The sequence below is a fragment of the Esox lucius genome, chromosome 10 (genome assembly GCF_011004845.1).
Source record: "Esox lucius isolate fEsoLuc1 chromosome 10, fEsoLuc1.pri, whole genome shotgun sequence".
NCBI lineage: Eukaryota > Metazoa > Chordata > Actinopteri > Esociformes > Esocidae > Esox > Esox lucius.
Genome location: NC_047578.1, coordinates 9,185,001 through 9,212,044, shown reverse-complemented (window position 1 = coordinate 9,212,044; position 27,044 = coordinate 9,185,001). Strand labels below are relative to the sequence as shown.

The 27,044-nt window shown below is 45.3% G+C and overlaps 3 protein-coding genes across 6 annotated transcripts in view; 2 read left to right on the top strand and 1 right to left on the bottom strand.

Moving 5' to 3' along the window:
• Positions 1-91: 91 nt before the first annotated feature.
• zgc:110239 (uncharacterized protein LOC550326 homolog) lies at positions 92-5,503 on the top strand. Its single transcript, XM_010873253.2, has 11 exons — positions 92-498; positions 1,164-1,220; positions 1,335-1,427; positions 1,848-2,020; positions 2,107-2,368; positions 2,466-2,661; positions 2,869-3,062; positions 3,148-3,239; positions 4,513-4,674; positions 4,788-4,977; positions 5,066-5,503. The coding sequence occupies exons 1-11, from the start codon at positions 453-455 to the stop codon at positions 5,251-5,253; spliced, it is 1,653 nt and encodes a 550-aa protein (XP_010871555.1). The 5' UTR covers positions 92-452; the 3' UTR covers positions 5,254-5,503.
• A 383-nt stretch (positions 5,504-5,886) lies between these two features.
• si:dkey-166k12.1 (organic cation transporter protein) lies at positions 5,887-10,546 on the bottom strand. The gene is made up of 10 exons (XM_013135586.4): positions 9,399-10,546; positions 8,930-9,033; positions 8,618-8,772; positions 8,082-8,250; positions 7,829-7,943; positions 7,625-7,722; positions 7,257-7,468; positions 7,017-7,125; positions 6,367-6,579; positions 5,887-6,257 (listed from the first exon to the last, which is right to left on the bottom strand). The coding sequence occupies exons 1-10, from the start codon at positions 9,744-9,746 to the stop codon at positions 6,149-6,151; spliced, it is 1,632 nt and encodes a 543-aa protein (XP_012991040.2). The 5' UTR covers positions 9,747-10,546; the 3' UTR covers positions 5,887-6,148.
• An 8,642-nt stretch (positions 10,547-19,188) lies between these two features.
• Positions 19,189-27,044, top strand: part of LOC105012516 (trafficking kinesin-binding protein 1) — an 11,620-nt gene continuing 3,764 nt past the window's right edge. Inside the window, exons 1-13 of one of the 4 annotated variants that reach the window (XM_029122946.2) lie at positions 19,189-19,334; positions 19,502-19,696; positions 21,439-21,632; positions 21,733-21,836; positions 21,947-22,152; positions 22,342-22,472; positions 22,590-22,664; positions 22,751-22,888; positions 22,972-23,048; positions 23,160-23,393; positions 23,593-23,867; positions 25,844-25,962; positions 26,886-27,044. The exon at positions 26,886-27,044 is cut by the window's right edge and continues 43 nt beyond it. In XM_029122946.2, the coding sequence (XP_028978779.2) occupies positions 21,465-21,632; positions 21,733-21,836; positions 21,947-22,152; positions 22,342-22,472; positions 22,590-22,664; positions 22,751-22,888; positions 22,972-23,048; positions 23,160-23,393; positions 23,593-23,867; positions 25,844-25,962; positions 26,886-27,044 (1,686 nt within the window). In that variant the 5' untranslated portion in view covers positions 19,189-19,334; positions 19,502-19,696; positions 21,439-21,464. Of the gene's footprint in view, positions 19,335-19,501; positions 19,697-20,158; positions 20,398-21,438; positions 21,633-21,732; positions 21,837-21,946; positions 22,153-22,341; positions 22,473-22,589; positions 22,665-22,750; positions 22,889-22,971; positions 23,049-23,159; positions 23,394-23,592; positions 23,868-25,843; positions 25,963-26,885 lie in introns of those variants that run through there. The other 3 variants (XM_029122945.2, XM_029122944.2, XM_034294877.1) reach the window with 3 other exon arrangements.

The following is a 27,044-nucleotide window of genomic DNA, read 5'->3' as shown; positions in this document are numbered from 1 at the left end:
ATGTCGTATGTTATCGTTCATGTTAAGAACATGTAACCGCATGGGGACGCAGTTTCACACTTATATTTATTTTATAACACCCGGGTGGAAGGTAGCTGACGCAAAGCGCGTGAGTACACAGACACGAGAGCCACGACCTCGACACTAATGTCCGCGGAATAAGGATATTGACGATCGGCGGAAACATCCCAATCTACTTGAAATATTTAGAACATAAAAAAAGCTAAAACATCTCTTGGAATGCATTATGAAATGAGCGTCACATGAGCCAAGTCACATGATATGATCTTGTGTCATGTGATTGAGGCTCTTTCAGGACTGTGATTGGACCTTATGTCAATAATGTTTTGCTTTCACAAATAAATTGGGTAGACTATATTTGTTTGTGTTGTTCGGAGATGTTCATCTGATCAGGGCATATTCGCTAAGCGCTACTGAAGACGCGAGCCACGATGAGGGGCTGGTACATTTCAATGGTGCTGTTGTGTAGCACAGTAGGTAAGATATGTTTTTGTTACCGAGTTCAAAAAACGGTAAGATCGTGTTATTCATCTTTGAGTGTTTCACGTGCGTTTTCTTTTTACTCACAAGAAGGTACTAAATAAGTATTTGTAAGGTCATTGTCAATGCTAAACTGAGTTTGTATTATGTATTATTTGTACTAAATGCAAATTAGTAACCAAATTCGTCGCGTCCGTATCTCGTGACACCCTTATTGCTCTTGAAACGTGCATTAATTAGTCCTAATGTCAGAAATAACTGTTTTGGTTTACCGTAACTCAACATCTCTCGATGTTGTTGACTGACTTGGGGATCAGATAGGCCCGTTAGTTTAAATGGTTTGATGCACGTCCAAATTTGTCTATGTAGTTGTTGGTGGTGTAAGTGTACCCCAACTTTGTTCTTTATTTTTACTTTTCGTTTTGTTCTTCACAAAATAGGACTAGATGGTTAATTCATGACAAGGCCAACGTCGAAGTGTCTGTCCTGTCTACAGTAATTCTTATTAGAATGGTCAGCAGTCTATTTTATAGAAGTGCAACCCCCCCCCCCCCCCCCCCCCCCCCCCAAATGTGTAACCTGTCTTGTCATGGGTCACAGAGCTGTGGACTCAGCAAAATGGCATCTCATACATACACCTTTGACATTAATTCTCTCCTCAGTCGCACAGGTGACCGTTCCTTCACTTCCAGACTTTGGGAAGGCATACCATGTCAAAGGTGAGTGAGTCGTTATTGAGGTATGGGCACATGGTCCGTTTTAACGCTGCTCATTTCCGCAAGCGCTTTCGTCTAGAGCAGCTTAGTTTGTTACTGTCATTGTTTCCGTTTCAGGTGTGATATCCCTACCCTATGCTGAGATAAAAGAACCGTTCGAGGCCTGGTTTGACATTAAGGGGAGGACCAGTCGCATTGACTATTACCATGGTAATATTCATATATTCAAGCAATATTGTAAAAGGTTGAGTGTGTTTCTGGTTCCCAGCCGGAGTTGTTTCTGGCTGGTTCTTGTGATGTGACCCTACGTTTTTCAGCAGAGTCATCAGGGGTAATTCATGTTGTGCTGGATGTTATTTAAGACGTGTTGTCAGTGAGTTACTAGTAACTGAGATGCCTTTGTTCTGAGTAAAGGTCAATAGACTGAAACATCAGCACATTTTGTAAGCTGACCTTGCCAAATTAGCAGTGAAATACAGCTTTGTCTTTCAAAACGTGTTACAACACAGCAGGAAGTAGCAACTTGAGTGTACTACTAAGATCAGGGTAATTTAACTATTCCAGGGTATGCAGCCTTTGGTTACAACCCAGTACTAACCCTTTGTCAATTTTCTTTTGTGTGACTTGCAGGCCAGGTGTTGACCTACCAGTTGGGGGCGACACTTCCATGGGGATCATCCTATAAGATTACTCCTGAGACTACAGAGGTGGAACTTAATGTCATGAAGTGCTTTGAGGTCAACGGAACAAAGGAAGAACCAATCACACCCCAGGGGTCAATACCTGACCTACAGGGATTTATGGTGTGTGATGGCATGATATAATGTTTTAAAAGGAAACGAGTTGTTGTGAATGAACAGAGATTAAAGGTGTGTGTGTGTGTGTGTAGTACCTCAGGATGGAGCACTATGAAGGCACATTGTGTGAGGTCTGGCAGAACGTAACGACCGTTGGCAACAAGAAGAACACGTATACACTCTGGGTGACACGCCCAGAAGGCGGGGTTATGGGAGGAGCTGAGCCGCCCAGGCCTGTGCATTATGAGATGATGGGCTACAACACCCTGCTGGGCTCCCATTATGACAAGTACCTGGTTGACTACAAGATGTTCAGCTCAGAGTTTGACCCCAAGGTGTTCGCTCTTCCTGTAGGTATGGACACACTTGCTGCCCCCCCCCCCCCCCCACCAGTAACAATCACACCATTTGACTGTCATCTTTGACCGTAACCCCTCCCTGATATTCATAGGTATGACCTGTGGTCCATTTCCTGGTCCTGGGGCAGAGCACCACCTCCTTGCCAATCCCATGAGGGATCTTATTCACACGTCCTCATTAGGCCACGCCCAGCGGCTGTTTGGCCACTTCAAAGAGCAGTTTGGGCGTCACTATGGTGACGAGAGGGAGCACGAGAAGCGTGAGCACGCGTTTGTTCACAACCTCCGGTAAGGAAATTCTCCGCACTGCCCATGGTTGTCCGCGTGGATGTCAGACAGGAGGTCGTTGTCCTGTTCTGACCACGCCTTGTCATGGCCTGGGCAACGGCAAGCTCCACTGTGACAAGCAGGACAGTATTCACGTTATTGGGACTGGAGGTAAAAGAACCATGTTTTAGTGTAAAATGTCCCCCGGCTCTTCTCTCTCACTGCCAGTTTTGTCCATTCCATGAACCGAGCTGGCTTGTCGTTCTCCCTGGCTGTCAACCCTCTGTCTGACCGGTCCATGTCCGAGCTGTCTGCTATGAGGGGCCGTAAACCACGAAAGACCCCCAACAACGGGCTGCCCTTCCCCATGCACCTCTACGCTGGGGTCCAGGTCCCGGATCAGCTGGACTGGAGGCTCTACGGTGTGTGTGCTAGAGGCAGGGAAGGGTGTGTGTGTTCGGGGGTGGGGGGGTGTTTATGGGTGTATTACAACTGTGTGTTTTCCAGGTGCGGTGACTCCAGTCAAGGACCAGGCCATCTGTGGCTCATGCTGGAGCTTTGCCACCACTGGAACAGTAGAGGGTGCTCTTTTCATGAAGGTTAGAGGCTCGCTATGCGATTGTGTTCAGATGAAGGCGGTATTACAGCCGCAACACTGTTTCATCCAGAGCCCCTCACTAAAGGGGCTCTGGGTAAAACAGCGGTCAACGCTGTACGATTTGGTATGATCTGTTGAAATGAACCCTTATTTTAACTGTTGGTTGTCATTTTATTCTTGTAGTTATTTGGGTGGTTCATGTTAACTGTGTATCTCAGTGTGCTTATCTATCTAATCAGCCTGTGGCTTCTGCACACAATAATATGCCACATCCACTAGCATTCATTGCCTAGCAGCTTTGTAGAAGAAGCCCCTGGCTGTTGCACTGTGGCTTCGCTCACTTCCTGAACAACAATCAGCCGGAGTCATTCTGCTTCCCAGCTGAACTGGTTAATTTATATCAAAGTTTGGGTTTGCTTCTCTGTAAAAAAAAAAAAATCTGGCTATTCCTGAATGTCTGCTTTCTTTAGGCAAGGTAATTGTTATTTATAATTTTGTCTACGCTCCTTGTGATTTCTCGAGTAGGGAATTATGGACAGGATCCTTAGAGTTTATCATTCTACCAGAGTTGGCTTGTTTTAAAGTATGTCTTTTCACTTGTGAAACACTTGCATTACTGTTAGATTTGTCCAACTTATACCTCTTCTGCGCCAATGTTTAAACTAAACTGCAGATTATTTTAAATTTTAAAGCAAAAAGTTTCCTAGTTAATTTTAAGTGACCCCACTATGCCTCAAACTCCCTTAGCAATTTTGGCCAACTTGCGCTGCCTGTGGGGCTTTCTAACAAGCTGTCAGCTAGTGACACTGTCAAGGCTCTGTTCCTTCCCTTTTCTGCTGATTTGTCTTTAGGAATATATGAGGCAAAGACATTTGCTTCACCATGTGCCAAGTTCAGCTTGGTACAAGTGGAATTGGCTCTGCGGGTGCCTTTTTGAAAGCGGGAGGATTGTTCAGTGTTATCAAACTGCTCCTCTGTTCTCCTGCCAGCTCACAGGATATGGCCCTGTCTTCCCCATAGGAAGTGACCTGGAGGGTATGTGTCCTGCTGCATTGGCAGGTTCATAAACATGCTTCTTCCCGGGGGGGCCAGTCTGGGTTGTTCCGTCTGTCCTCATAGCAACCCCCAGACACAGCTGTGGAAGTTGCAAAAAAACGCTCTTTAGCTTTGTCACTCTGACACCGGCTGTCGGCATTATGTCCCAGGGTTGTGAAATGTTTTCACTCCCATTTGATCCATTTTGTGAAATGTAGGGATGATCTTTGTCCCTGTAGACGGGGTCTCTCCAGGTCCTGTCCCAGCAGATGCTAGTGGACTGTAGCTGGGGCTTTGGTAATAACGGTTGTGATGGAGGAGAAGAGTGGAGGGCCTACGAGTGGATCATGAAACACGGAGGCATCGCCACAATGGAGTCCTATGGACCGTACCAGGGCATGGTAAGACCGCCCGACCCTGGCCGCTCGATGTCGGCGATTTATCGTGCCAAAACCTTGCCCCTTATTCCTTCTGATTGACCTTACCCACCCCCCCTCCCCCCCGCCCTGAACAGAATGGCCTGTGCCACCTAAACTCGTCCCAGCTGACTGCGCGTGTCCAGAGCTACACCAATGTAACGTCGGGTGACGCGGAAGCCCTCAAGTTGGCGCTGTTCAAGCATGGCCCTGTGGCGGTCAGCATTGACGCGGGCCACCGGTCCTTTGTGTTCTACAGCCACGGGGTCTACTATGAACCCAAATGTGGTGAGTTACTGTGTGCCCTGTATATGACCGTTTACATAGATGGACAAACCCACTCAACCCCCCCCCCCCCCCCCCCTCACCTTTCCAGGTAACGGCACGGATTCCTTGGACCACGCTGTACTTGCAGTGGGCTATGGGGTCATGAATGGGGAGTCCTACTGGTTGGTGAAGAACTCCTGGTCGACCTACTGGGGAAACGATGGCTACATACTGATGTCTATGAAGGACAACAACTGTGGAGTGACCACTGACGCTACGTTTGTTACGCTGGCTTAGAGACACACACACACACACGGGGAGACAGACTTGTTGTGCAAGTAGGGGGCAAAATATTGTAATCTCATTCAGACAGTGAGATTATTTTTTGAGAACTTCTTTGCTGTATAACCCAGTGCCTTCTCCGTCCTATATAGTGAAACTGCTATTTTTTTATTTTTTTTTCTCCACACTCTGGCTCATGCTCATACAGTTTGAATCATGCTCCCACAGGGACAAATTGGAATAAATTGAATGTTTTTTTTTTGTACTCACTGCTTATTTTTCAATGCCTTCACAGGCAGCTGATTATGCTCTGATGCAATTGTTTTGCAAGCTCATGAAAAAATAATGCTTTAGTCCTCCCAAGCCACTGTCTGTCACTTTCAACATGCAGAACATGGGACGATGGCTGTCGCTAGCACCAAATGCATCCTAGCTACGTGAGGCTGTGGTGTTTTTTAAGAACTGTACTGCGTGCGTTCACGAGGATCCTTTATTCTGAATCGCTGAAATTATATACTACTGAAGTGCAAATCTTCTAAGTCTTTTGCAAAGTTCTACCCAAATTGGCACAGATTACACACAATAACGTTGTTTAATGACTGATAGACAGAACCATTAACAAGAGTTAATGGCTTTTTTTCATTTTTTCTTTTAAGCAGTGTTTGACAGGTCATTAGTGTTAAGTTAAACTGTTATGAAAGCACAGGGATTTCCTGAATTAATTAGGCCTTAGGTCTGAGGGAAGGTTACTCAACCCCCAGGAGGTCTTAACTAACTCCACAAATGAAAAGCTGTACAGTCTGAACAATGAATGCTGAAGAGCAGTTTGGATAGTAAAAGCCTGACACAGATCTCTAAAAATATGGAGGAAAGGCTATGTTTGTGTGGGACTGGCCTACTCTTATAACTGCTAAACGCAAGACTCTGTTGCAAGGAGCTGTAGATCCTGTTCCTCTGTGCTGCTTGCTGATTGGCTAATGTCCTCATTCATGCCTCCTTTCTCCTTATTTGGAGGAATCCTGAAAAGGAGAAAGGGGGGGTGAAATGTAATCACAGGTTATTGCTGGCAATAAGGGTCAGGATGTTATTGTGCTGGACTGTTGAAGTGTCTGTAGAGGGTGATAATACCGTGTATCCCAGCTTTCTGCATCTTCCACGCTGTCTGGTAGTGGTCTGTTGGCAGTCTCTGGAAGTGCAAATGCCAGAACGGCACCAATCACTGGGGTGAAGCCAAAGATGAACATGGGCAGAGAGGGGCTTCTGCTATGGAGCATGTTGATTAGGGGAGCTAACACACCCCCTACACGTGCAAACATACTGGACACACCTATCCCAGTCTGCCTGTGGACAAACACACATTTTAGTTATGAAATGTATGAATGTGTTGTTAAATTCACCGAGGCCACAAATCACATAATTCATGGTTGTGTTCATTCCTCTCCAGAGCACATCTGGTATTTGGGTTTAAGACCTTCCTCTTGGCATTTTAACTCATAGGGATACAGTGGAAAAATAGGATTCCTGTACAATGGTTTATTGTACTGCAATACAACTGTGGTTGTTGAGGTGAAAACTACAGTTCACTGTTCAACCTGGGCTGAACTCTAGTTTGTTTCATTGATTCAACAGGAGAAAAAACTTGGGACAGTTTTAAAAAAATGTTCCACCTTGTTTGAAAAAACCTTAGCGAACCTTATGGACCACAGGAGGAGCTAAAGGGGACCCTAATACCATAGTAAATACTAAGATCACACAAATGCACGATAGTACACTCTTGCCTTAGTACAGTAGGGAAGATCTCAGCTGTGTAGACATAGAGGACAGCAAAGGACGCAGTGATCCCAAACTTCCCTACCATTGCAAGACCAGTTAACAGATAAGAATTTTCTGAACGAGAGAGGGAGATTGAAAGCAGTTAGGTTAAATCCATCAGAAAGTTGTTTTTTTTGTGGCAAGACTAACAACAAACAGAATATGTCACCTGGGATGTTACAAGCCCCGCCTTAAAAATCACTCACCTGTGGGTACGGTTAGCGTGAGCAGACAGGACACACCCCCAAGGGCCAGGAAGCCACTCTGTGATAGGCGTCTGCTCCAGGGGAGGAACACAAGGACCAATGACCTGGCAGGGATCTCCACCAGTCCAAAGATGAACTGAGTCAGATAGAGGTCTGACCCCAGTTTAGACACGCCCAGAGACAGCCCATAGTAAACCAAAACATTTACAAACCTAATGGGGGAGAGTCAACAGAGTAACATACATTTTAGGACTCCATCCTTGTAAGGACACAAAAATTAATAATAAATGTGTAAAAAAAAAATATCCTTTCTAAATTGTTCCTTTGCCTCCTGGTTAGTAAAATGTGAACACACACACAGTAGTTACCACATGTAGCAGAGGATGACTGATCTCTTTCTCATTTGCGGTGTACGAACCAAATCTGCTGCGGAATGACTCCTGCCTTCTATATCACACCTGTCCAGCTAAATAAACACACACACAGGGTCTCAAGTTGTGTGTGTGTGTGTGTGTGTGAGATTGTGTGTGTGTGTGTATGTGTGGTTCCTCTAGTGTGTGTACATACCTTACCTGTAAATTAGGTGGTAACACACATCCGTTAACCTTAGCAGCTTGGCGCAGTAGGACGATGGCCTCATCTCTCCTATCATTGGTCAACAGCCATCTAGCTGACTGAGGAAGAACCCTGAGGGGGAAGGAGAGAGAAAGAGACAGAGATCGGTGGAGATGAGCAGAGGTGTGTTTTGTAGAAGTTCCTGAAAACATAATACCAGACAGGTGTGTGTGTGTGTGTGTGTGTTTGCATGCTTGCTTTTTTCCTCACCAAATGTAGGAGATGAACAGAAAGCCAGGAACAGACATGGCCAGTTGCAGTTTCCGCCAGTCACGTATCAGATAGGCTAGTCCAGCTATTAGCATGTAGCCCAGTCCGAAGAAGTAATCAGTGAAGATACCAGCTAACATGCGACGCTGGGTACATGTCCACTCTGTACCTATGGAGAGAAGGAGGGATTGCAGAAGAACAGGAAAGGAGAGAAGAGGGTGGGAAATGGAGAAGGCGAAGGGGGGAGGAGAGGGGAGAAGGGAGGGGAAGAGGAGTGGGGAGAGGTGACAGGATTAGGAGAAAGGTTAAGATTATGGGAACTGTAAGTGGAATGGGCACAGTGGTGGTTTTGCTGTTTCAGGATTTAGCTGGGGTCAGGGCCTAGGAATGATGTGGGTTCTGAGGTTGGATGAAGGAATGCGACGGTGCGTTACTGTGTTAATCACATTGGTCAATGTGAATGTAAAGTCTCAAATCAGAGCCTCCTGAAAACTCTGAAATGTCTGCGGATCAAAACAATGGAAGCGCATTTGTACCCAGCACAAAGGCGTTGATGATGACTCCAGAGATGGAAATCCCCACTACAAATCTCAAAAGGACATACACGGGGAAGACGGGAGCAAAGGCAGCAGCCACTCCAGACACTGTCTGTAGAGCCAGGGAGAGGAGCAGAGCAGCCCTCCGACCAAACCTTGAGACAACAACCAGGGAAGACGGAAAACGTCAGGTGTGTATAAAATCTGTGAAAGAAAGACTTCAGGGTTTGCCCTGAGGAAAATAGTTTAGGGACAGGTTAGGGTTTAGAGTCTGGGGTTATGGGTCAAGGGTTTTGGTTGGTTCTACTGTACCTGTCCGCCATAACTCCGAAAACAGCTGCTCCTACCAGGAGACCCAACATGTAGACAGAAGAACCCAGACTGTTGAGCCATGCCCTGTCACACACCAAGTCCCACTACGAGACAGAGAGTAAGAGAGTTGGTTTGTGTGTGTGGTGTAATTAGAAGTGATTAACGAAGATATCAGCTAACATACAGTTGTGCCCAGATGTACGGGCACCCTTACACATTATTCGAATAATACACCACTTAATCTAGAAAACTGATGAAAATCTCATATCTTTTGGAAAACCATGTGTATTTCTATGGTTTGCTGTTCAACAGAACCATCAAATCTGAATAATTTACTAAGAAAACCTAAAACTATCCCAGACCTTGCTTTGGCATCAGGGGTGCTAGAATTTCGGGTGGCTGATCGTCTTGAGTGTGTCTGAGAGGACAACAGGTCTTTATCCAAAAACATTATGATGGAAACACTTACCTCCGTGACAGTAGTGCTTTGGAAAATATCTTGGCTGTACACCCAACCGTGGTCGCAAGGCTGAGACAGGTTCTCAGTTAAAATGTCCGCGAGGATGCACGAGTCTACGTACGGGTCCACTGGCATGCTACGGTTCAAGTTGTCAGTAACGGATGAAGTCAGGCTGTCGTTAATACCAGGAATTGAGAACTCGCTGTCACGGCAGCGGTGCTCAGGTGTGGCCCCGGTAAAGATGCTGGCCATCATGTGAAACGCCAGCTGGATCTGAGGCAGGCAGATCCAAACGTACAAAATCTTCTGGTACTTTCCAAACCCACCCACAGATTTTAATATCTGGTCAAAATTCATTTTTTCAATCTAGTCAATGGTATTTTGTAAAATAGATCATATTAATCTCAACCAGACATTATGTTGCTATTTAGGCAACAGCGGTGTCCCTTGAAATAATGTCTGAGATGACAGTGATCTAGATCAGTAAAAATCTTAAGTTTAAATTAAATTACATTTTAATGAAATGAAATATGAAAGTATACATATTGTACTAAATGCGCCAGAGTCAACAAAGAGCTGTAAAAAATAGACTAATCCACGCGCAATCGAGGCAGGGTGTATATGTGTTTGCCTACAAAAAACAAAACAGACAACAATCCTGCACGTGTGCGGGTGGACGGAGACTGTTGTCTACTCTAAGTCACATCCGTAAGTGGGGGTGAATGTTTTCCTGTTCTTTTGCCTCGTTTGTTGCTTTCTTTAAGATGCAGACATTTGTTTGTTTTCACATATATTAATTAGTCTAAACAATCTAATAAAATCAGTACGAAAGCGATCCTTCAAAAATCCAACAAACGCTCCTCAAAATCAGATAGGTGATAATTCGGCTGATCACCACTCCGTCTTGGAAGAATTCAAACCTTGCAAATCAAGAAGAAATAACTGCACAACTCTTCTCTTTAAGATATCCTTCTCTTCTGCTTTACATCATAAAATATAAACATTTTCGAAATGAATTTCGGCTTCTCAAACATACCGCGCAAGTCACGTAAAGCTTTATCTCATTAACCTACTCTAGCAAATGCCCTGTTACATGCGCGTCGGTGAGTCCGGATGTTATCAATCTTTTTTGTGTAATGATGAGAGAGTGGTGCTGTTAGATGGGACTGTATTTAGAAAACTCGTGAACCACGGGTAACCACATATGCTGACCAATGGCAGTGCGCTGACAAGTAGACTGTTCGGGTACGCGTGTAAGTGTAGGCCTAAGTGTGTGTGTTCGTGTGTGCGTGAGAGAGAGATGAAAGCGCTGCTGACAAATGTCAATAATATAGAATCGTCTATAACCCACGAAGAATTACCACTGGGGTAGCATAAACGTATTATCATGCCGGTATCACTTTATTGTCCGATCACTTTTCGGTACGGTTATGTGTTCCCATGGCAATCGGGCATACTGTCGCTGTCTGCTGACATACGGTGCTGAACGTTTGAATTTGGAGCTCCGAGGTTTGCGCGTGGGCTTTCCGTGAACGTTACCTGAGCAAAGCCAATTGTACCTGCAACAAAGCAAACTTTAACTGCGTGTGCGTGGAGCGCGTAGGCTCCCAGTTATAGTGTATCTTTTCCATTGCAATTCGCTGTCTGCGTCAAGTTGTGCTAAGTGGCCAGTGTTTGCCCGAAGTAAGCTATCCAACGGTTTACAGTTGTTGTAAAGTTATCATCTTAGAGCGCACACTGAAGATTTAATGGACATTATTATTATTATTGTCTCTTAAGACTCTAGCGCTGTACCGCCATCTTGCGTTACAATATGGTAATGCTGCAGAACCCTCGGTTTGTTCAAGACCTCTTGATTTAAACCGAACAACACAGAACAAACACTGACCCCTTGACGTACAATTGACCGAACAAAAGCAAAACATACGGTAGATACCACCTAGGTCCTAGCCAATCAGAGGTCAAGATGAGGCCATGCCACCCTGCATCCACCACCTAGGTTGAGCAGGGTTGGTTCTACATCACTGGAATGAGCAAGGAGACTAGAAGCTGCAGGAAGTTGGCCAATGTTGGAGTGTCAAAGACCCCTGACAGGTGAGGACACTGCCATGCCCGGAGTTCTGTCATTAATGACAAACTAAATTCCGTTCAGATAAGAGGTGCCAAAAAAATACTTACAGACTACCAGGACACACCGTTTCCTATCATAATTCTTAGCTTTTGTAAAGAAAGGGCTGAAGGGTGGGAGGCAGAAACGTTCTGGGCTGAAACTCAGCCACGATCTTCCGAGGTGACAAAGGGTCCTCTGTGTCCCCAACTCACACAGTTCTGATTGGCCAGCCGATAAAACACGCGCACGAGAGAGTGCGCGCGCGACCAGTCATGTGTGTCAGCATCAAAGAACGGTGTGTTGAAAAATAGTTGTTTCCTATAATTGTTTCCTGTAATGATTTCAGTGCCAATATGAGGATTTAGGTTTTGAGGTTACACAATGTTTATTTTTTAAAATAAGGTAAAATTGCCAACATTGCCATATCTGTGAAAATGCTGAATCATTTGCATATTTAATATCATAATTTGACCCTGAATTTATAATACAATCCTGCAGCAGCTGTGAGCGTACTTGACGTCACGGTCGGTACAGTGTGGTGGGTTTTCGGTAGCTGGATGGATAGTGAGCAAGAGAAATAGAGCGAGGGAGAGCGAGGAAGATGGCTGTTGGAGTGGGAAAGCGTACAGATATAGAAGACTCGAGTGAAACGAACGTGACCTTGACTAGCTAGATAGATACATCCATCATCTTGGTCAACTGACATAACGGCCGTTCCGTATGAAAAGTTCCAGTTTCCACGTTACCATTTTACGCTTCTTCTTGCTATAGCCTCCCTGGATTTCACCGCATCGCCTTACAGCACCTAAAAAAGCATACGTTCCGGATTTATTACAAAAGTTTCCCACCCCTGTTGTTCTTGAGATACAAGGGAATAACGACAGGATTTCTGGAGGCCATCTTCGCTGATTGCGCGAATTACTGTGAGTAAGCCATTTACAACTGCTAAGCATATGTGTTTATTAACAATGTACAGCGTATAATTGTAGAACAGAATACTGTTTATGGCCAACAAAAGAGACTTTATATTTCTGTTGTGTAGCTTTTTATTAACATAGGCTATTGTCTACACGTCGTTGCGGTTGTTTAGGCTATACGAGGTGATGAGGGGGACAACTCAATGTATCCGCCGCGTTACGTCATCATGTGGCCTATCCTTGCCGTGGCCACACCCACAGCGTGGTTTCTGCGGATGTTAAACAGGATGTCAAATCATATTAGTTTTTTTATTGGTCCGTGAGTTGTAAGAGGCTATTGCTTGTAAGGGCTACACGTAGGCCTCGAATTTATTGTGCAAAGTGCATTTGTGCAAAGTGCATTGAGCCTCCTGGGTGCAGTTTCACCAAATTCCCATTTACTGTGCCAATATCAGCTACCAAGACAGTGCATCCTATTCCCACCAGACTCACAAAATCCTCCCACACATTTTACTCGTCAGCAGTGACATACAGTCAGGTCCCCACGGTCCCTTTATCTCTCCATCTCCATCTCCATCATGTAACCCAAATTATATTTGATATTTATCCAGCTGCCCTAGCTGACCTCAGTTTATACAATCACTCTTAGGTACTAACAGGGAATTTCATATGGTTTGATGGTGTGTGCTCTGTGTCTGTGTGTAAATGCAATGCATGTTTCTCCAAAACTATGGGCTGTACTGTGAATGCAGAGACTACTGTAGTGTATATTATACAGGGACTACTGTACTGCAGCATATATTACACAGGGACTATTGTATTGCAGTGTATATTACACAGAGACTATTGTACTGCAGTGTATATTACACGGGGGCTATTGTATTGCAGTTTATATTACACAGAGACTCTTGTACTGCAGTGTATATTACACAGGGACTACTGTACTGCAGTGTATATTACACGGGGACTACTGTACTGCAGTGTATATTACACGGGGGCTTATGTATTGCAGTTTATATTACACAGAGACTATTGTACTGCAGTGTATATTACACAGAGACTACTGTACTGCAGTGTATATTACATGGGCACTACTGTACTGCAGTGTATTTTACACAGGGACTACTATACTGCAGTGTATATTACACGGGGACTACTGTACTGCAGTGTATTTTACACAGGGACTACTATACTGCAGTGTATTTTACACAGAGACTACTGTACTGCAGTGTATATTACACAGGGCTACTGTACTGCAGTGTATATTAATGTATTTAAGTTGTCATGTATGATATTTGTGTGTCAAATTTCTAAGCTCTGGGCAGCTGAGCTGATTAGCCAACGAGTGAAAATCACCCAATAAGTTTGTTGTCAGTTTTAAAACGTCTGTTATTTGGCATAAAGTGTAGCCTGCTAGCTACATTTAAAAAAGACAATGTGTTTGGAAAGCTTGTTTCACACTGAGCGTGACTAAGTAAAGTGTGCAGCATTTTGTCCATATATATGTTTGTGTTTGTGTCACCCATTGGTTGTAAAAGACCACAGCTGTTAGCTGAGCCGTGTGTGTGTGTGTGTGTGTGGTTTTGTTGGGCAATATGAAATATGCAGTCATTGTCTGAAACTGTTGCTTGTGTATCAGACAAGGTGGTGGGGTTCACATGGAGGTGTTGCTCAGCATCTGTACTTGGTTCACAATGCTGCGTGAAGGGTGGATGCCCACTGCTTTTTCAGCAAACATTCTGTCCTGTATATTTTATCCGACTTTCCTGTCAAATAAAGCAAAAAAAAATCAAACATCATTGGGAAGAATTAGAAATGACTTATAGGAGCTGATCATGGAGCTACTCAGCATCCTTTCACTTTTGGATCTAACGGGTGGCTTTGACACAGGAAGTCATGAGAGACTTTCTGGATCTTTACTCCTGTGGTTTTGCTCCGATTTTACTGACCTGCAAGAATTTGATACACTTGGCAGTTATACAGTGCCATCAAAAAGTAAACCTCTGATGCTGATGGCTCTTAGTATTTATGGGAGGACGAATTGGGACTGACACTATAAAAACGTGCTGGACAGTTACCTATAGATATCAAGGAGGCGTCTTCAAATGACCTCCCTAAAAAAAAAAGACATTCAAGCTAGTTTTTATAATGTAATGGGTGATGTTTTGATGCATCCTAGTGATTGTTACTAATCATTTCTTTGTAAAAGATAAGTTATGCAGATGGAGTATAGGAAATGCCCTCAACAAATTGAATATTATTATTATTAGTGTTGTAATGATTATGGCATAGATGCTTTTTTTTGGATACCACTAATGTAATTAGTGACATAGCCTGTTGTATGTCTACCTGAACAATATTTCCTCCACTGCCTCACAGACATCCTCTAAATCTCTCGTGGAGAGAACTGATCACAGAGCTGGGATTTTAGAAAGCTTTATCTCTATGTAACCTGATTCGTTACATGTAGAAATGATTGGATAGGTAGGTCTATTATTAGCAATACGGAGAAAAAAAATCTGCAGGGCAGATTGAGTGTGAGTCAGCTAAGTCATTGAGAGTTTGATAAGATGCATTCCTGTCCCTCTATCTCTCCATCATTCCTGTCCCTCTATCTCTCCATCATTCCTGTCCCTCTATCTCTCCATCATTCCTGTCCCTCTATCTCTCCATCATTCCTGTCCCTCTCTCTCTCCATCATTCCTGTCCCTCTATCTCTCCATCATTCCTGTCCCTCTATCTCTCCATCATTCCTGTCTTGTATTCTCCCCACTGTCCCTCTATCTCTCCATCATTCCTGTCTTGTATTCTCCCCACTGTCCCTCTATCTCTCCATCATTCCTGTCTTGTATCCTCCCCACTGTCCCTCTATCTCTCCATCATTCCGGTCTTGTATTCTCCCCACTGTCCCTCTATTTCTCCATCATTCCTGACTTGTATTGTCCCCACTGTCCCTCTATCTCTCCATCATTCCTGTCTTGTATTCTCCCCACTGTCCCTCTATCTCTCCATCATTCCTGTCTTGTATTGTCCCCACTGTCCCTCTATCTCTCCATCATTCCTGCCTTGTATTCTCCCCACTGTCCCTCTATCTCTCCATCATTCCAAAATGTAGCCCAAACCTTATTTGATATTTATCCAGCTGCCCTAGCTGACCTCAGCTTATACAATCACTCTTAGGTACTAACAGGGATGTTACCGCTCAATTCATTCAGTGGTGTGTGCTCTGTGTCTGTGTGTAAATGCAATGCATGTTTCTCCAAAACTATGAGCGGTACTGTGAATGCAGAGACTACTGTAGTGTATATTATACAGGGACTATTGTATTGCAGTGTATATTACACAGAGACTATTGTACTGCAGTATTGATTACACAGGGACTACTGTACTGCAGTATATATTACACAGGGTCTATTGTATTGCAGTGTATATTACACAAAGACAATTGGAATCTAAAACCAAAATCCAGAAAATCACATGATTTTTAAAGAATTAATTTGCATTTTATTGCATGACATAAGTATTTGATCACCTACCAACCAGTGAGAATTCCGGCTCTCAAAGACCTGTTAGTTTTTCTTTAAGAAGCCCTCCTGTTCTCCACTCATTACCTGTATTAACTGCACCTGTTTGAACTTGTTACCTGTATAAAAGACACATGTCCATGTATCGCGAGATCTTGGCCAACAACCTCCTTCCCTCAGTAAGAGCATTGAAGATGGGTCGTGGCTGGGTCTTCCAGCATGACAACGACCCGAAACACACAGCCAGGGCAACTAAGGAGTGGCTCCGTAAGAAGCATCTCAAGGTCCTGGAGTGGCCTATATTGTATAGTTAACAGTATATTACACAGGGACTATTATACTGCAGTGAATAGTCCACAGGGACTATTATACTGCAGTGAATAGTCCACAGGGACTATTATAGTGCAGTGAATCGTCCACAGGGACTACTGTACTATATTGTATAGTACTCAGGGGATACAGTACCTTAATGTATAGTACAAACCCGATTCCAAAAAAGGTGGGACACTGTACAAATTGTGAGTAAAAAAGGAATGGAATAATTTACAAATCTCATAAACTTATATTTAATTCACAATAGACTATAGATAACATATGGAATGTTGAAAGTGAGACATTTTGTAATGTCATGCCAAATATTGGCTCATTTGGGATTTAATGAGAGATACACATTCCAAAAAAGTTGGGACAGTTAGCAATAAGATGCCGGAAAAGTTAAATGACCAGCTAAGGAACAGCTGGAGGCCCAATTTGCAACTTATTATGTCAACTGGCAACATGATTGGGTATAAAAAGAGCCTCTCAGAGTGGCAGTGTCTCTCAGAAGTCAAGATGGGCAGAGGATCGCCAATTCCCCCAATGCTGCGGTGAAAAATAGTGGAGTAATATCAGAAAGGAGTTTCTCAGAGAAAAAATGCATAGAGTTTGAAGTTATCATCATCTACAGTGCATAATATCATCCAAAGAATCTGGAACAATCTCTGTGCATAAGGGTCAAGGCCGGAAAACCATACTGGATGCCTGTGATCTTCGGGCCCTCAGACGGCACTGCATCACATACAGGAATGATACTGTAATGGAAATCACAACATGGGCTCAGGAATACTTCCAGAAAACATTGTCAGTGAACACAATCCACCGTGCCATTCGCCATTGCCGGCTAAAACTCTATAGGTCAAAAAAGAAGCCGTATCTAAACAGGATCCAGAAGCGCTGGCGTTTTCTCTGGGCCAAGGATCATTTAAAATGGACTGTGGCAAAGTGGAAAAGTGTTCTGTGGTCAGACGAATAAAAATTTGAAGTTCATTTTGGAAAACTGGGACGCCATGTCATCCAGACTAAAGAGGACAAGGACAAACCAAGTTGTTATCAGCGCTCAGTTCAGAAGCCTGCATCTCTGATGGTATGGGGTTGCATGAGTGCGTGTGGCATGGGCAGCCTACACATATGGAAAGGCAACATCAATGCTGACAGTTATATCCATGTTGTAGAACAACATATGCTCCCATCCAGATGTCGTCTCTTTCAGGGAAGACCTTGCATTTTCCAACATGACAATGCCAGACCACATACTGCATCAATTACAATGTCATGGCTGCATAGAAGAAGGATCCGGGTACTGAAATGGCCAGCCTGCAGTCCAGATCTTTCACCCATAGAAAACATTTGGCGCATCATAAAGAGGAAGGTTGAGCAACTAGAAGCCTGTATTAGACAAGAATGGGACAACATTCCTATTCATAAACTTGAGCAACTTGTCTCCTTAGTCCCCAGACGTTTGCAGTCTGTTATAAAAAGAAGAGGGGATGCCACACAGTGGTAAACATGGCCTTGTCCCAACTTTTTTGAGATGTGTTGATGCCATGAAATTTAAAATCAACTTATTTTTCCCTTACAGTGATAGATTTTCTCAGTTTCTCATGTCATCTATGTTGTATTGTGAATAAAATATTGAAATTTGAAACTTCCACATCATTGCTTTCTGTTTTTATTCACAATTGTACAGTGTCCCAACCTTTTTGGAATCGGGTTTGTACATAGGGACTACTGTACTGTAATGTTTAGTCCACAGGACTACTGTACTGTATTGTATAGTCCACAGGACTACTGTACTGTATTGTATAGTCCACAGGACTACTGTACTGTATTGTGTAGTCCACAGGACTACTGTACTGTATTGTATAGTCCACAGGACTACTTGACTGTAGTCCACTGGTTTGCTGCAAAGGAAGACATTCCCAAGGTTGCAGTGGCGCTATGCGTCAGGCTTGATGATGTAGAAGCATTGCAGAGGCCTTTAAAGCAACAACAATACATGCTGCCAGCTACTGAATTCATTATATTAGACCAGAGATCACCTGGACATCACAGTCACAGTCTCCTTCATTCACTAAGTACATTGAAATATAATCAACACAAATAGGAACAGAATACACAATGAAGTTGAATTGCAGCTACATACAATGGCTGTTGAGCGTATAAGATGAAGAGATTAATGTACAGTTGATGTGCCGATCTACAATATCAGTATAGTATAACTAGATGCTGGGAGGTGAAAGGAGCTTGAGTGCAGTGTTGTGGAGGTATGTACTATAGAGGTGGTGATGTGGTGAGCATTGTCCTGTCTCTATGGGGCAGATGGTTACAGCACAGGAAGAGACTTGGTGGTTTGGATTAGCACCACAAACAGATTCAACGATACTGGCTATGGAAGTACCAGTGAACGCTGAGTATCAGCAGTCCCACTGCGGTGGTTTTTAGGTGTTCACGTGGTAAACTTTTAGGCCACACTGATTGGTTGTTTTAGGGTACCCTGATTGGTTGTTTTAGGGTACACTGATTGGTTGTTTTAGGGTACCCTGATTGGTTGTTTTAGGGTACCCTGATTGGTTGTTTTAGGGTACCCTGATTGGTTGTTTTAGGGTACACTGATTGGTTGTTTGGCTCTCAGAGTCTCAGAAAGAATACTGGGTGACATGTCTTTTTGTTCCTGTCTTTCTGTTACTTTCCCCTGGAATCTCTCTCTCTCTCTCTCTCTCTCTCTCATCTTCCTCTTGGTTCTTTCTGTTCTTCAAACTTTGTCTTTTTCTCTCTCTCTTCCTACGTTTCCCTTTCTCCTCCCTCGCTCTGCCTCTGTCAGGTCCAGGCCTCTACACCTCTCCGTCTGCAGGCACCCGGCAACCCAGCTGGAGTTCCAGGCCCGTAGGCCCATGGCCCTCTGTTCTCTCCCCCAGTGAGAGCTGATCCACGCTGGCCTCCCCGGCCCCCGCCCTGCCCCCGGACCCGGACCCAGAGACACCCCCTGGCCTGGGCTGCCTACAGGAGGAGGAGTATGTGAGCCAGCCCGACCCACCCACCCCACCACCACCATGCAGAGATGCGGAGACCCTCACAGGTGTGTGTGTGTGTGTTTCTCCGTACTTACAGACGTTACATGACATGTTTAGGACGTGATGAAACCGTGTCTGGCCTGTGAGCCTCAGGACAGTGAGTCTCCCGTCATTCCAAGATCAGTGTCCTGAACCCCCCCCCCCCCCCCCCCCCCCCCCCTCACCACCCCAGATGTGTGTAACACTGCCGACCTGCCGGAGGTGGAGATCATCAGCCTTCTGGAAGAGCAGCTGCCGGTCTACCGGTTACGTGCGGACACGGTCTACGGTTACGACCATGACGACTGGCTGCACACTCCTCTACTGTCGCCGGACGCACGCATCGACCTGACCACCGAACAGATCGAGGAGACGCTCAAGTACTTCTGTAAGAGGCGGAGTGTGAGGGCGGTTGTGTGTGTGTGTGTGTGTTGGGGGGTGTGGTGGTGCTTTTTGATGCATTGGAGATGACAGAAGGTTTCCCGACAATTTCTGTATCGAGTCTGACACATGACTGACACATGACTGACACATGACTGACACATGACTCAGAAAGTGCTTCTTTTTCAGGTGTATAGTGCTATATGTGCAATGTAGTTCCCGGGGGAGATCAGATGAGGCTACGTCTTCAGGATGATTCCAATCACTTGTCACCTGTTTGGTTTTGGGCAAGTGAGATGAGGTGTGTGTACTGTGTGGAAGCTAGGTCACTATAGGGACAGGTGAAAGGATGCTTTGTGTCCTTGAAGAATGTGTGTTTATGTGTGTGTGTGTGTGTGTGTGTTTGTGTGCGTGTGGGTGGGTGGGTGCCGGCTTTTGTTGTGTGTGTGTGTGTGGGTCTTTTTTGGTTGTCCTTTCGTTGGGTCTGTCCCTGAGTTCTCGCTCTCTGATTGGTTCCCTCTATCTCCCTCCCCCCAATCGGTATGCCAGGTCCACTACAGCTCTTACAGTGGTCTATAGCCTGTGTGAGGCCGTTACCTAAGTACTGAATCCGTCGAAACGAGGATAAAGGGAATGAGAGGAGGATGGAAAGAATAACAGGGGATTGATGTGAACTGGAGGATTGATGCTCTGAGGAGGAAACAGAGGGTAACGATATGTATGTGTGTGTGTGTGTGTGTGTGTGTGTGTGGGTGGGGGTGGGGGTGGGGGTGCTTGAGAATGAGCACAGACTGTGTATTTGTTTTAACTGAGAAAGTAATATAGGGAGAGACAGTTGTGTAAAGTGTATATCAGTTGTGTAAGGTGTATATCAGTTGTGTAAGGTGTATATCAGTTGTGTAAGGTGTATATCAGTTGTGTAAGGTGTATATCAGTTGTGTAAGGTCTTAGAGAATGTCAGACTCACTTATATGAGGTGACACAATATCTGTTATTTGTATTGGCTATTGACTCTCATGTTGTGCCACCAGAGAAGTAAGTTCCAGCAAGATGTAGTATTATGATGTTTAGCGAAGGAGTTGTATGATCAGGTCTATTTGACTGGGGCCGTTTGATGCGGCGCAGGTTCAAGTTGACAGATGTGCTCGTGGCAGGAAAACAGCCCTAACGTGACATTGCATTACGCCACCCTCAGCTTCTCAGGAAACTACACAGTTGAGCCAATCTCATGTTGTTGTTTTTGTTTATTTACAGAGCATCTAGATTTTGGAGCTGAAGAATCAATGCTGTAGCTCTCTGTAACTGCCATTTCCTTTCATGTTTAACATAGACCGGGTTGATTGAGATTGAAAATATTACACTGAAATGGGCCAAATGAGTCATTGTCCATTACAGTGTAATCCTGCTGAATTGATTATTAGAGATTCGATTAGTATCAGCTTCAGGGGCCTGGGGGGAGAACCAGCCTTGTGCCACATGGAAAACAGTCCCCTAATCTGACCCCTTGGTGTGTTCCAGGGAAATCGTTCCCTGGTTATCACTAGATGGCTATGCTCCAAAGAAGGAAATTGACAATATAATTAGCTAGAATTGATTACCAAATGAAGGACTGCGACATTATGACATAACAGGGTTATCAATTGTGGAGGTTAAGGTTTTGGCTAATGGTTAAAATCACATGAATGTGTGATCTTGCTGTTCCCTCGTCCTAACTCTTCTACCCATCTCTAATCGTCTCTCCGTTCGCAGTGCTATGTGCCGACAGAGTGGGCCAAATGACGAAGACCTACAATGACATCGACGCCGTCACACGTCTGCTGGAGGAGAAAGAGAGGGACCTAGAGTTGGCTGCTCGGATCGGCCAGTCGCTGCTCAGGAAGAACCGAACGCTCACGGAGCAGAACGACTTCCTGGAGGAGCAAGTGGGACGAATCACAGAGGAGGTGAGCGAGAGAGGTCGGGGGGGGGGGGGGTTCAAAGGTTTTCGCAGCAGCTTGCTACAGGAAGCAGTTTAGAGGATTTCTCTGTATTGCGTCTTCTCAGGTGGCCCAGCTACATCACGAGTTAAACCTGAAGGATGAGCTGCTGCAGTTCTACACCCACACAGTTGACGATGGGGAAGAGGAGTCCACCGTTAGCTCACCCATGTTAGTAGTGGCCGTGGTGACGGGGGGGGGGGGGGGCGTTCATGTGTGTTTACTATACTTGACTGTCCGTCCATCTTTGTGTCTGTTGGTCCCTCTCCTTGTCCCTCTAGCTGTTTCTCTCTGTCTCTCTCTAGGGTTAAGAGGAGCAAGCTGCTGGGGCTGTCTGGCTCTGGAGCCGACTCCATGCAGAGGAAACTCCGAGAGCTGGAGGAGGAGAACCTGTCCCTCCGCACGGAGGCGTGTCACCTGAAGACGGAGACGGAGACCTACGAGGAGAAAGAACAGCAGCTGGTCAACGACTGCGTCAAGGAACTCAGTGAGTGGAGGAGCTCTTGCTCCTTTTTGTCTCCTCTCTTTCCCTGACCTTTTCTCCGTGGTCTCCTTTACCATTCATTCACTTTTTCATTTTGACTTTCCGTTCCTCTGCTTTTTTGTTTTGCTTTTTTCTCTCCACCTTCCCGTGATCCCTCCATCTTCTCTGAATTGAATCCCCTCTGGCGGGCAGAACAGTCCAGTCTGCAGATCAACACCATAGCAGAGGAGCTGGCCCGCAAGACGGAGGACGCCATGCGACAGCAGGAGGAGATCACGCACCTGCTCTCTCAGATTGTCGACCTGCAGAAGAAAGCCAAGTCGGTGAGCGACACGCGACCGCGAGAGCCTAACGTCATGCACCACCGTCCAGTGACCGTGCTCCACACATCCACGTGTTTTCCTTCTGCTACTACGTTTACTCTGTTTGTTTTTCTTCAGTATGCCCTGGAGAATGAGGAGCTCTCTCAGCACCTGGGAGCAGCTAAAGATGCCCAGAGACAACTGACTGCTGAGGTGGGACTTCCACCCTAACCTCCCAAACACCACCATGGAGATGGTTCCAATGTTACCAGCCCTCAAACCTTCCCTTTCCTCTCTAGCTGACAGATCTGGATGATAAGTATACAGAGTGTTTGGAGATGCTCCATGAGGCCCAGGAGGAGGTGAAGAACCTGAGGAACAGAAGCTATCCTGCTGGAACACCACGCAGATTCCATCCTCTGGGGCTCTACCCTATGGTGAGTGTCTGTACATACATTCTCCACCATCATCTCCTTTACAGAGGGAAAGCACAGAGCTGAGATGTGTGTGTTGATCTTAGGACTCCCTGGCTGCAGAGATCGAGGGGACAATGAGGAAGGAGATGAGTTTGGAGGACCCTGAATGCGAGGAGCAGAAGTACACATTGTTCAGAACCCTCTTTTAATCTTTATAAATACTGCATAGTCATATAACCTCACCCATACTAATGACATACTCATATACCTTTGTCCCTGTGTGTGTAAACAGGGAGCACCACAAGCGTGTGTTTGAGACGGTGAAGAACATCAACCAGACGGTCCGACAACGTTCTCCAGTCCCGTCCAACGCCAACATCCCGGGATCCAATCAGGCGTCGTCTCTCAGCTCCACCCACTCCAGTGGCAGGACCACACCCAGGGGCGATGTCAGAGGGGATGGCGTTGCCCTTGACAACCGACAGCAGAGCATGCTCATGGAGTCGGCTGCAGCCAATCAGGACAGGTCTGTGTGTGTGTGTTTATGTACCCCCGCCCCCTTAGATGTTCCCAACCAATCAGACAGAGTTTTGTTCTCCAAATTAGCAAATCAAAAATGTCTCAGGACCCTTTCCCTAAACCGTAGTCCCTAAACCGTAGTGAAATATATTAAAAATCCATGTTTCCGTTTCCTGTGAGATTCACTAAGTGTTTCTTCCCAAAAGTGTGGAAGCCCGAGCTAAGAAAGCAGCCGGTGTCGAGGACCTGAGGTTGGCCTTACGTCGCCTGTCCCTGCGGCGACAGAATAATCTGAGCGAGAGACGTTTCTTCGAGGAGGAGAGGGGGAGAAGGAGAGGAGGAGGAGTGCCGCAGGACGGGAGCGGTGGGCACGGTGGTGGGATGACCCCTTCGGATAGCATCATGTCCCTGGGGACTTTACACCTGTGGGCCTCCCGACCATACCTCCCAGACAAGTTACAGATCGTTAAACCACTGGAAGGTGAGGGAGAAGAGGAGAGAGGGATGGGGGGACAGGAGAGAGGGATGGGGGGACAGGAGAGAGGGATGAGTGCAGACGAGGAGAGGCGGATATTGTATGAGGACATGGCCAAGCCACTGGAGAGAGCGAGGGAGTGTCTGGGGGAGGGGGAGGCATGGAGCGAGGTAGTAAGAAAAAGTGAGGGGGGGGACAAGGGTGGGGAAATTATTGGAGGAGAGAGTGAGAGAAGGAATAGAAGGAGAAGAAGGGAGAGTGGTTTGAATAGAGAGAGGGAGCGAGGGAGGAGATGGGCTAGAGAGGCAGAACAAGGGAGAAAGTTGGGTGGAGGGAGTGAAAGAGGTGAGCGGCCCGTGTCTCTAATGTTGTTTAACTCCTTCTGGTCCCTGATGCATCACCATCGAAGGTCAGGCCTCTTTACGTCACAACCCTCCTATTCTAGAGACCCACATCCCAGAGGTTGGCTGGGGTTTACCTAGTAGAAGTTCGACTATCGTTAGTGGGGATTTTTGTTGTGCTGGTGCTGCCCTCTGGTGGTGAGGTGTGAGACATTCAACATACTTTTTGATGTTAATAGACTCTGTGCACCAGTGTAGTAACGAACTTCCGCTTTTGTCTAGAAGTCTGCATTGCAGTTTCCGGTTTACTTACTAATACTCATCCGCATTAGTAAACACCTAAACTCACAACAAGATTAGTGATGCTGTTGTACGAAAAAAAAAATATATAATGTACGTGACTAATTTAAGTTTCAAGGTACAAGTGGGGCATCATTTTAATCATTTAAGAATGTCCTATTTTTAATAAAATATGGCTTGCGCCATATACTTCCACGTAATGCAGGTTTAAGTGCAATTAATACCATATAGGACCAGATGTTTACTTCCTATGCCAGTTGTTATTTTTCAGTTTCGTTGTGAAACGAGGTTACAGTAGTAAAATAAAAGAGGAGACCTGTTTTGGTGCTTTTTTGAGGCTATGGAATTTTAAGCTTCATTCAGGTTGAAGAGGCAGAACGAAGGTTGATTTCAATTCACTTGCTATGGGGACGCGCTAGCGTTCCAGCTCAGCCAGCGTTCTTTTGCCGTTTTTGAGGCTAGGTTGAATTTTTATGCGTTCTATTGTCCTGCCTAATACTACACTAAAAAGGAACACGTTGCTAACTAGCTTAGCCGATAGCCGGCCGGCACACCACAGTAAACTACTTACCCTCGTAGTTGTGCAGATAACTCGATACGTAGAGTTTGAATCCCTTGTTCCGCTTGCTTGTTGGAGCAGGGGACCAGGCATCAACAATTCGATGGACATCACTAATGCTTATTTTAGGCAGGTCTTGGAGACATCTACTAAAAACTTACATTTTGGGCGACGCGGGTGATCGCCTTAAGTAAACCAGAAAATGATATGCCGACATCTGACTAAAGCGGAAGTTCGTCCATACGCTTGTGCACAGAGCCTATTGTCAACCTCACCGCCCCGAAAAATGTTAAATATCTAGTTTCCTGTTTTTCTCTCTAATTCATCATTCCATTTGTTTGTATATGTATTTCAGATTTCTTCTTGTTATACTCTTTAATTTCTGTCCTTTTCTTACATTAATCCATTGTTAATTGTTTTAAAATGTTGAATAAAAACATTCTCTTATTTTGTCTCTCACTCTCTTCAATTTCACATTTCAGTATTAATTTACTTTAACTTGTCCTTGCCTTTTACTTCTCTTGTCCTTAACCTATTTGTGTGGTGTTTCTATAATGAGGTCTGTCCATATTCTCACTCTGGCCTGACTCTCCTTCCTCCGGTTTTGCGGGACGGGAGCTTTAATTGTCACTCTACAGTGGAAAGGTTTTCATGTAGCACAGCACAATCCGTTTCCCATTAGCTCTCAACGTTTTGGCACACATTGTAAATACAACGTGACGTGTGTGTGTGTGTGTGTTATACGCTCCTATCATCCTCCCTGTTGGTTCTTTCCGCCCCAGGCTCAGCAACCCTCCACCACTGGCAGCAGCTGGCCCAACCCCACCTGGGAGTGATCCTGGATGCCCGACCCGGGGTGGTGCCGAAAGGCTTCAGGCCTCTGGAACTGGAACTGGAACAGGTCAGGGTGTGTGTGTGTAAGTGCAAGGTGTGACCTGTGTGTGTTTGTGGATGTAAGAGTAAGGTGTGACCTGTGTGGGTGTGTGTGTGTTGGTGTGTTTGTGGATGTAAGAGTTAGATGTGACCTGTGTGTGTGTGTGTGTGTGTTGGTGTGTTTGTGGATGTAAAGTAAGGTGTGTGTCTGTTGGTGTGTTTGTGGATGTAAAGTAAGGTGTGTGTCTGTTGGTGTGTTTGTGGATGTAAAGTAAGGTGTGTGTCTGTTGGTGTGTTTGTGGATGTAAAGTAAGGTGTGTGTCTGTTGGTGTGTTTGTGGATGTAAAGTAAGGTGTGTGTCTGTTGGTGTGTTTGTGGATGTAAAGTAAGGTGTGTGTCTGTTGGTGTGTTTGTGGATGTAAGAGTTAGATGTGACCTGTGTGTGTGTGTGTGTGTGTGTGTTGGTGTGTTTGTGGATGTAAAGTAAGGTGTGTGTCTGTTGGTGTGTTTGTGGATGTAAAGTAAGGTGTGTGTCTGTTGGTGTGTTTGTGGATGTAAAGTAAGGTGTGTGTCTGTTGGTGTGTTTGTGGATGTAAAGTAAGGTGTGTGTCTGTTGGTGTGTTTGTGGATGTAAAGTAAGGTGTGTGTCTGTTGGTGTGTTTGTGGATGTAAGAGTTAGATGTGACCTGTGTGTGTGTGTGTGTGTGTGTTGGTGTGTTTGTGGATGTAAAGTAAGGTGTGTGTCTGTTGGTGTGTTTGTGGATGTAAAGTAAGGTGTGTGTCTGTTGGTGTGTTTGTGGATGTAAAGTAAGGTGTGTGTCTGTTGGTGTGTTTGTGGATGTAAAGTAAGGTGTGTGTCTGTTGGTGTGTTTGTGGATGTAAAGTAAGGTGTGTGTCTGTTGGTGTGTTTGTGGATGTAAAGTAAGGTGTGTGTCTGTTGGTGTGTTGCAGGTTTATCCCTGGGGAGGTTTCGAGGAGGATGAACCAGGGGACCAGTACTTCCAGAGTCTTCCCACCTCCTCTGTGTCATCATCCGCCTCCCCTGCCCTGCACCCTCAGCCTGAGCCTCCTCCTCCCTCTCCTCCCCCCAGCCACCCCTCCTCCACCTCA

Coding starts and splice junctions, on each gene's coding strand:
- zgc:110239 (XM_010873253.2), top strand. CDS start 453: ATGAGGGGCTGGTACATTTCAATGGTGCTGTTGTGTAGCACAGTAG. Junction 1,428..1,847: donor TCGCATTGACTATTACCATG/GTAATATTCATA, acceptor TGTGACTTGCAG/GCCAGGTGTTGACCTACCAG. Junction 4,675..4,787: donor ATGGACCGTACCAGGGCATG/GTAAGACCGCCC, acceptor CGCCCTGAACAG/AATGGCCTGTGCCACCTAAA.
- si:dkey-166k12.1 (XM_013135586.4), bottom strand. CDS start 9,746: ATGAATTTTGACCAGATATTAAAATCTGTGGGTGGGTTTGGAAAGTAC. Junction 7,126..7,256: donor CACGCTAACCGTACCCACAG/GTGAGTGATTTT, acceptor TCTCTCGTTCAG/AAAATTCTTATCTGTTAACT. Junction 6,580..7,016: donor ATCTTCCCTACTGTACTAAG/GCAAGAGTGTAC, acceptor GTTTGTCCACAG/GCAGACTGGGATAGGTGTGT.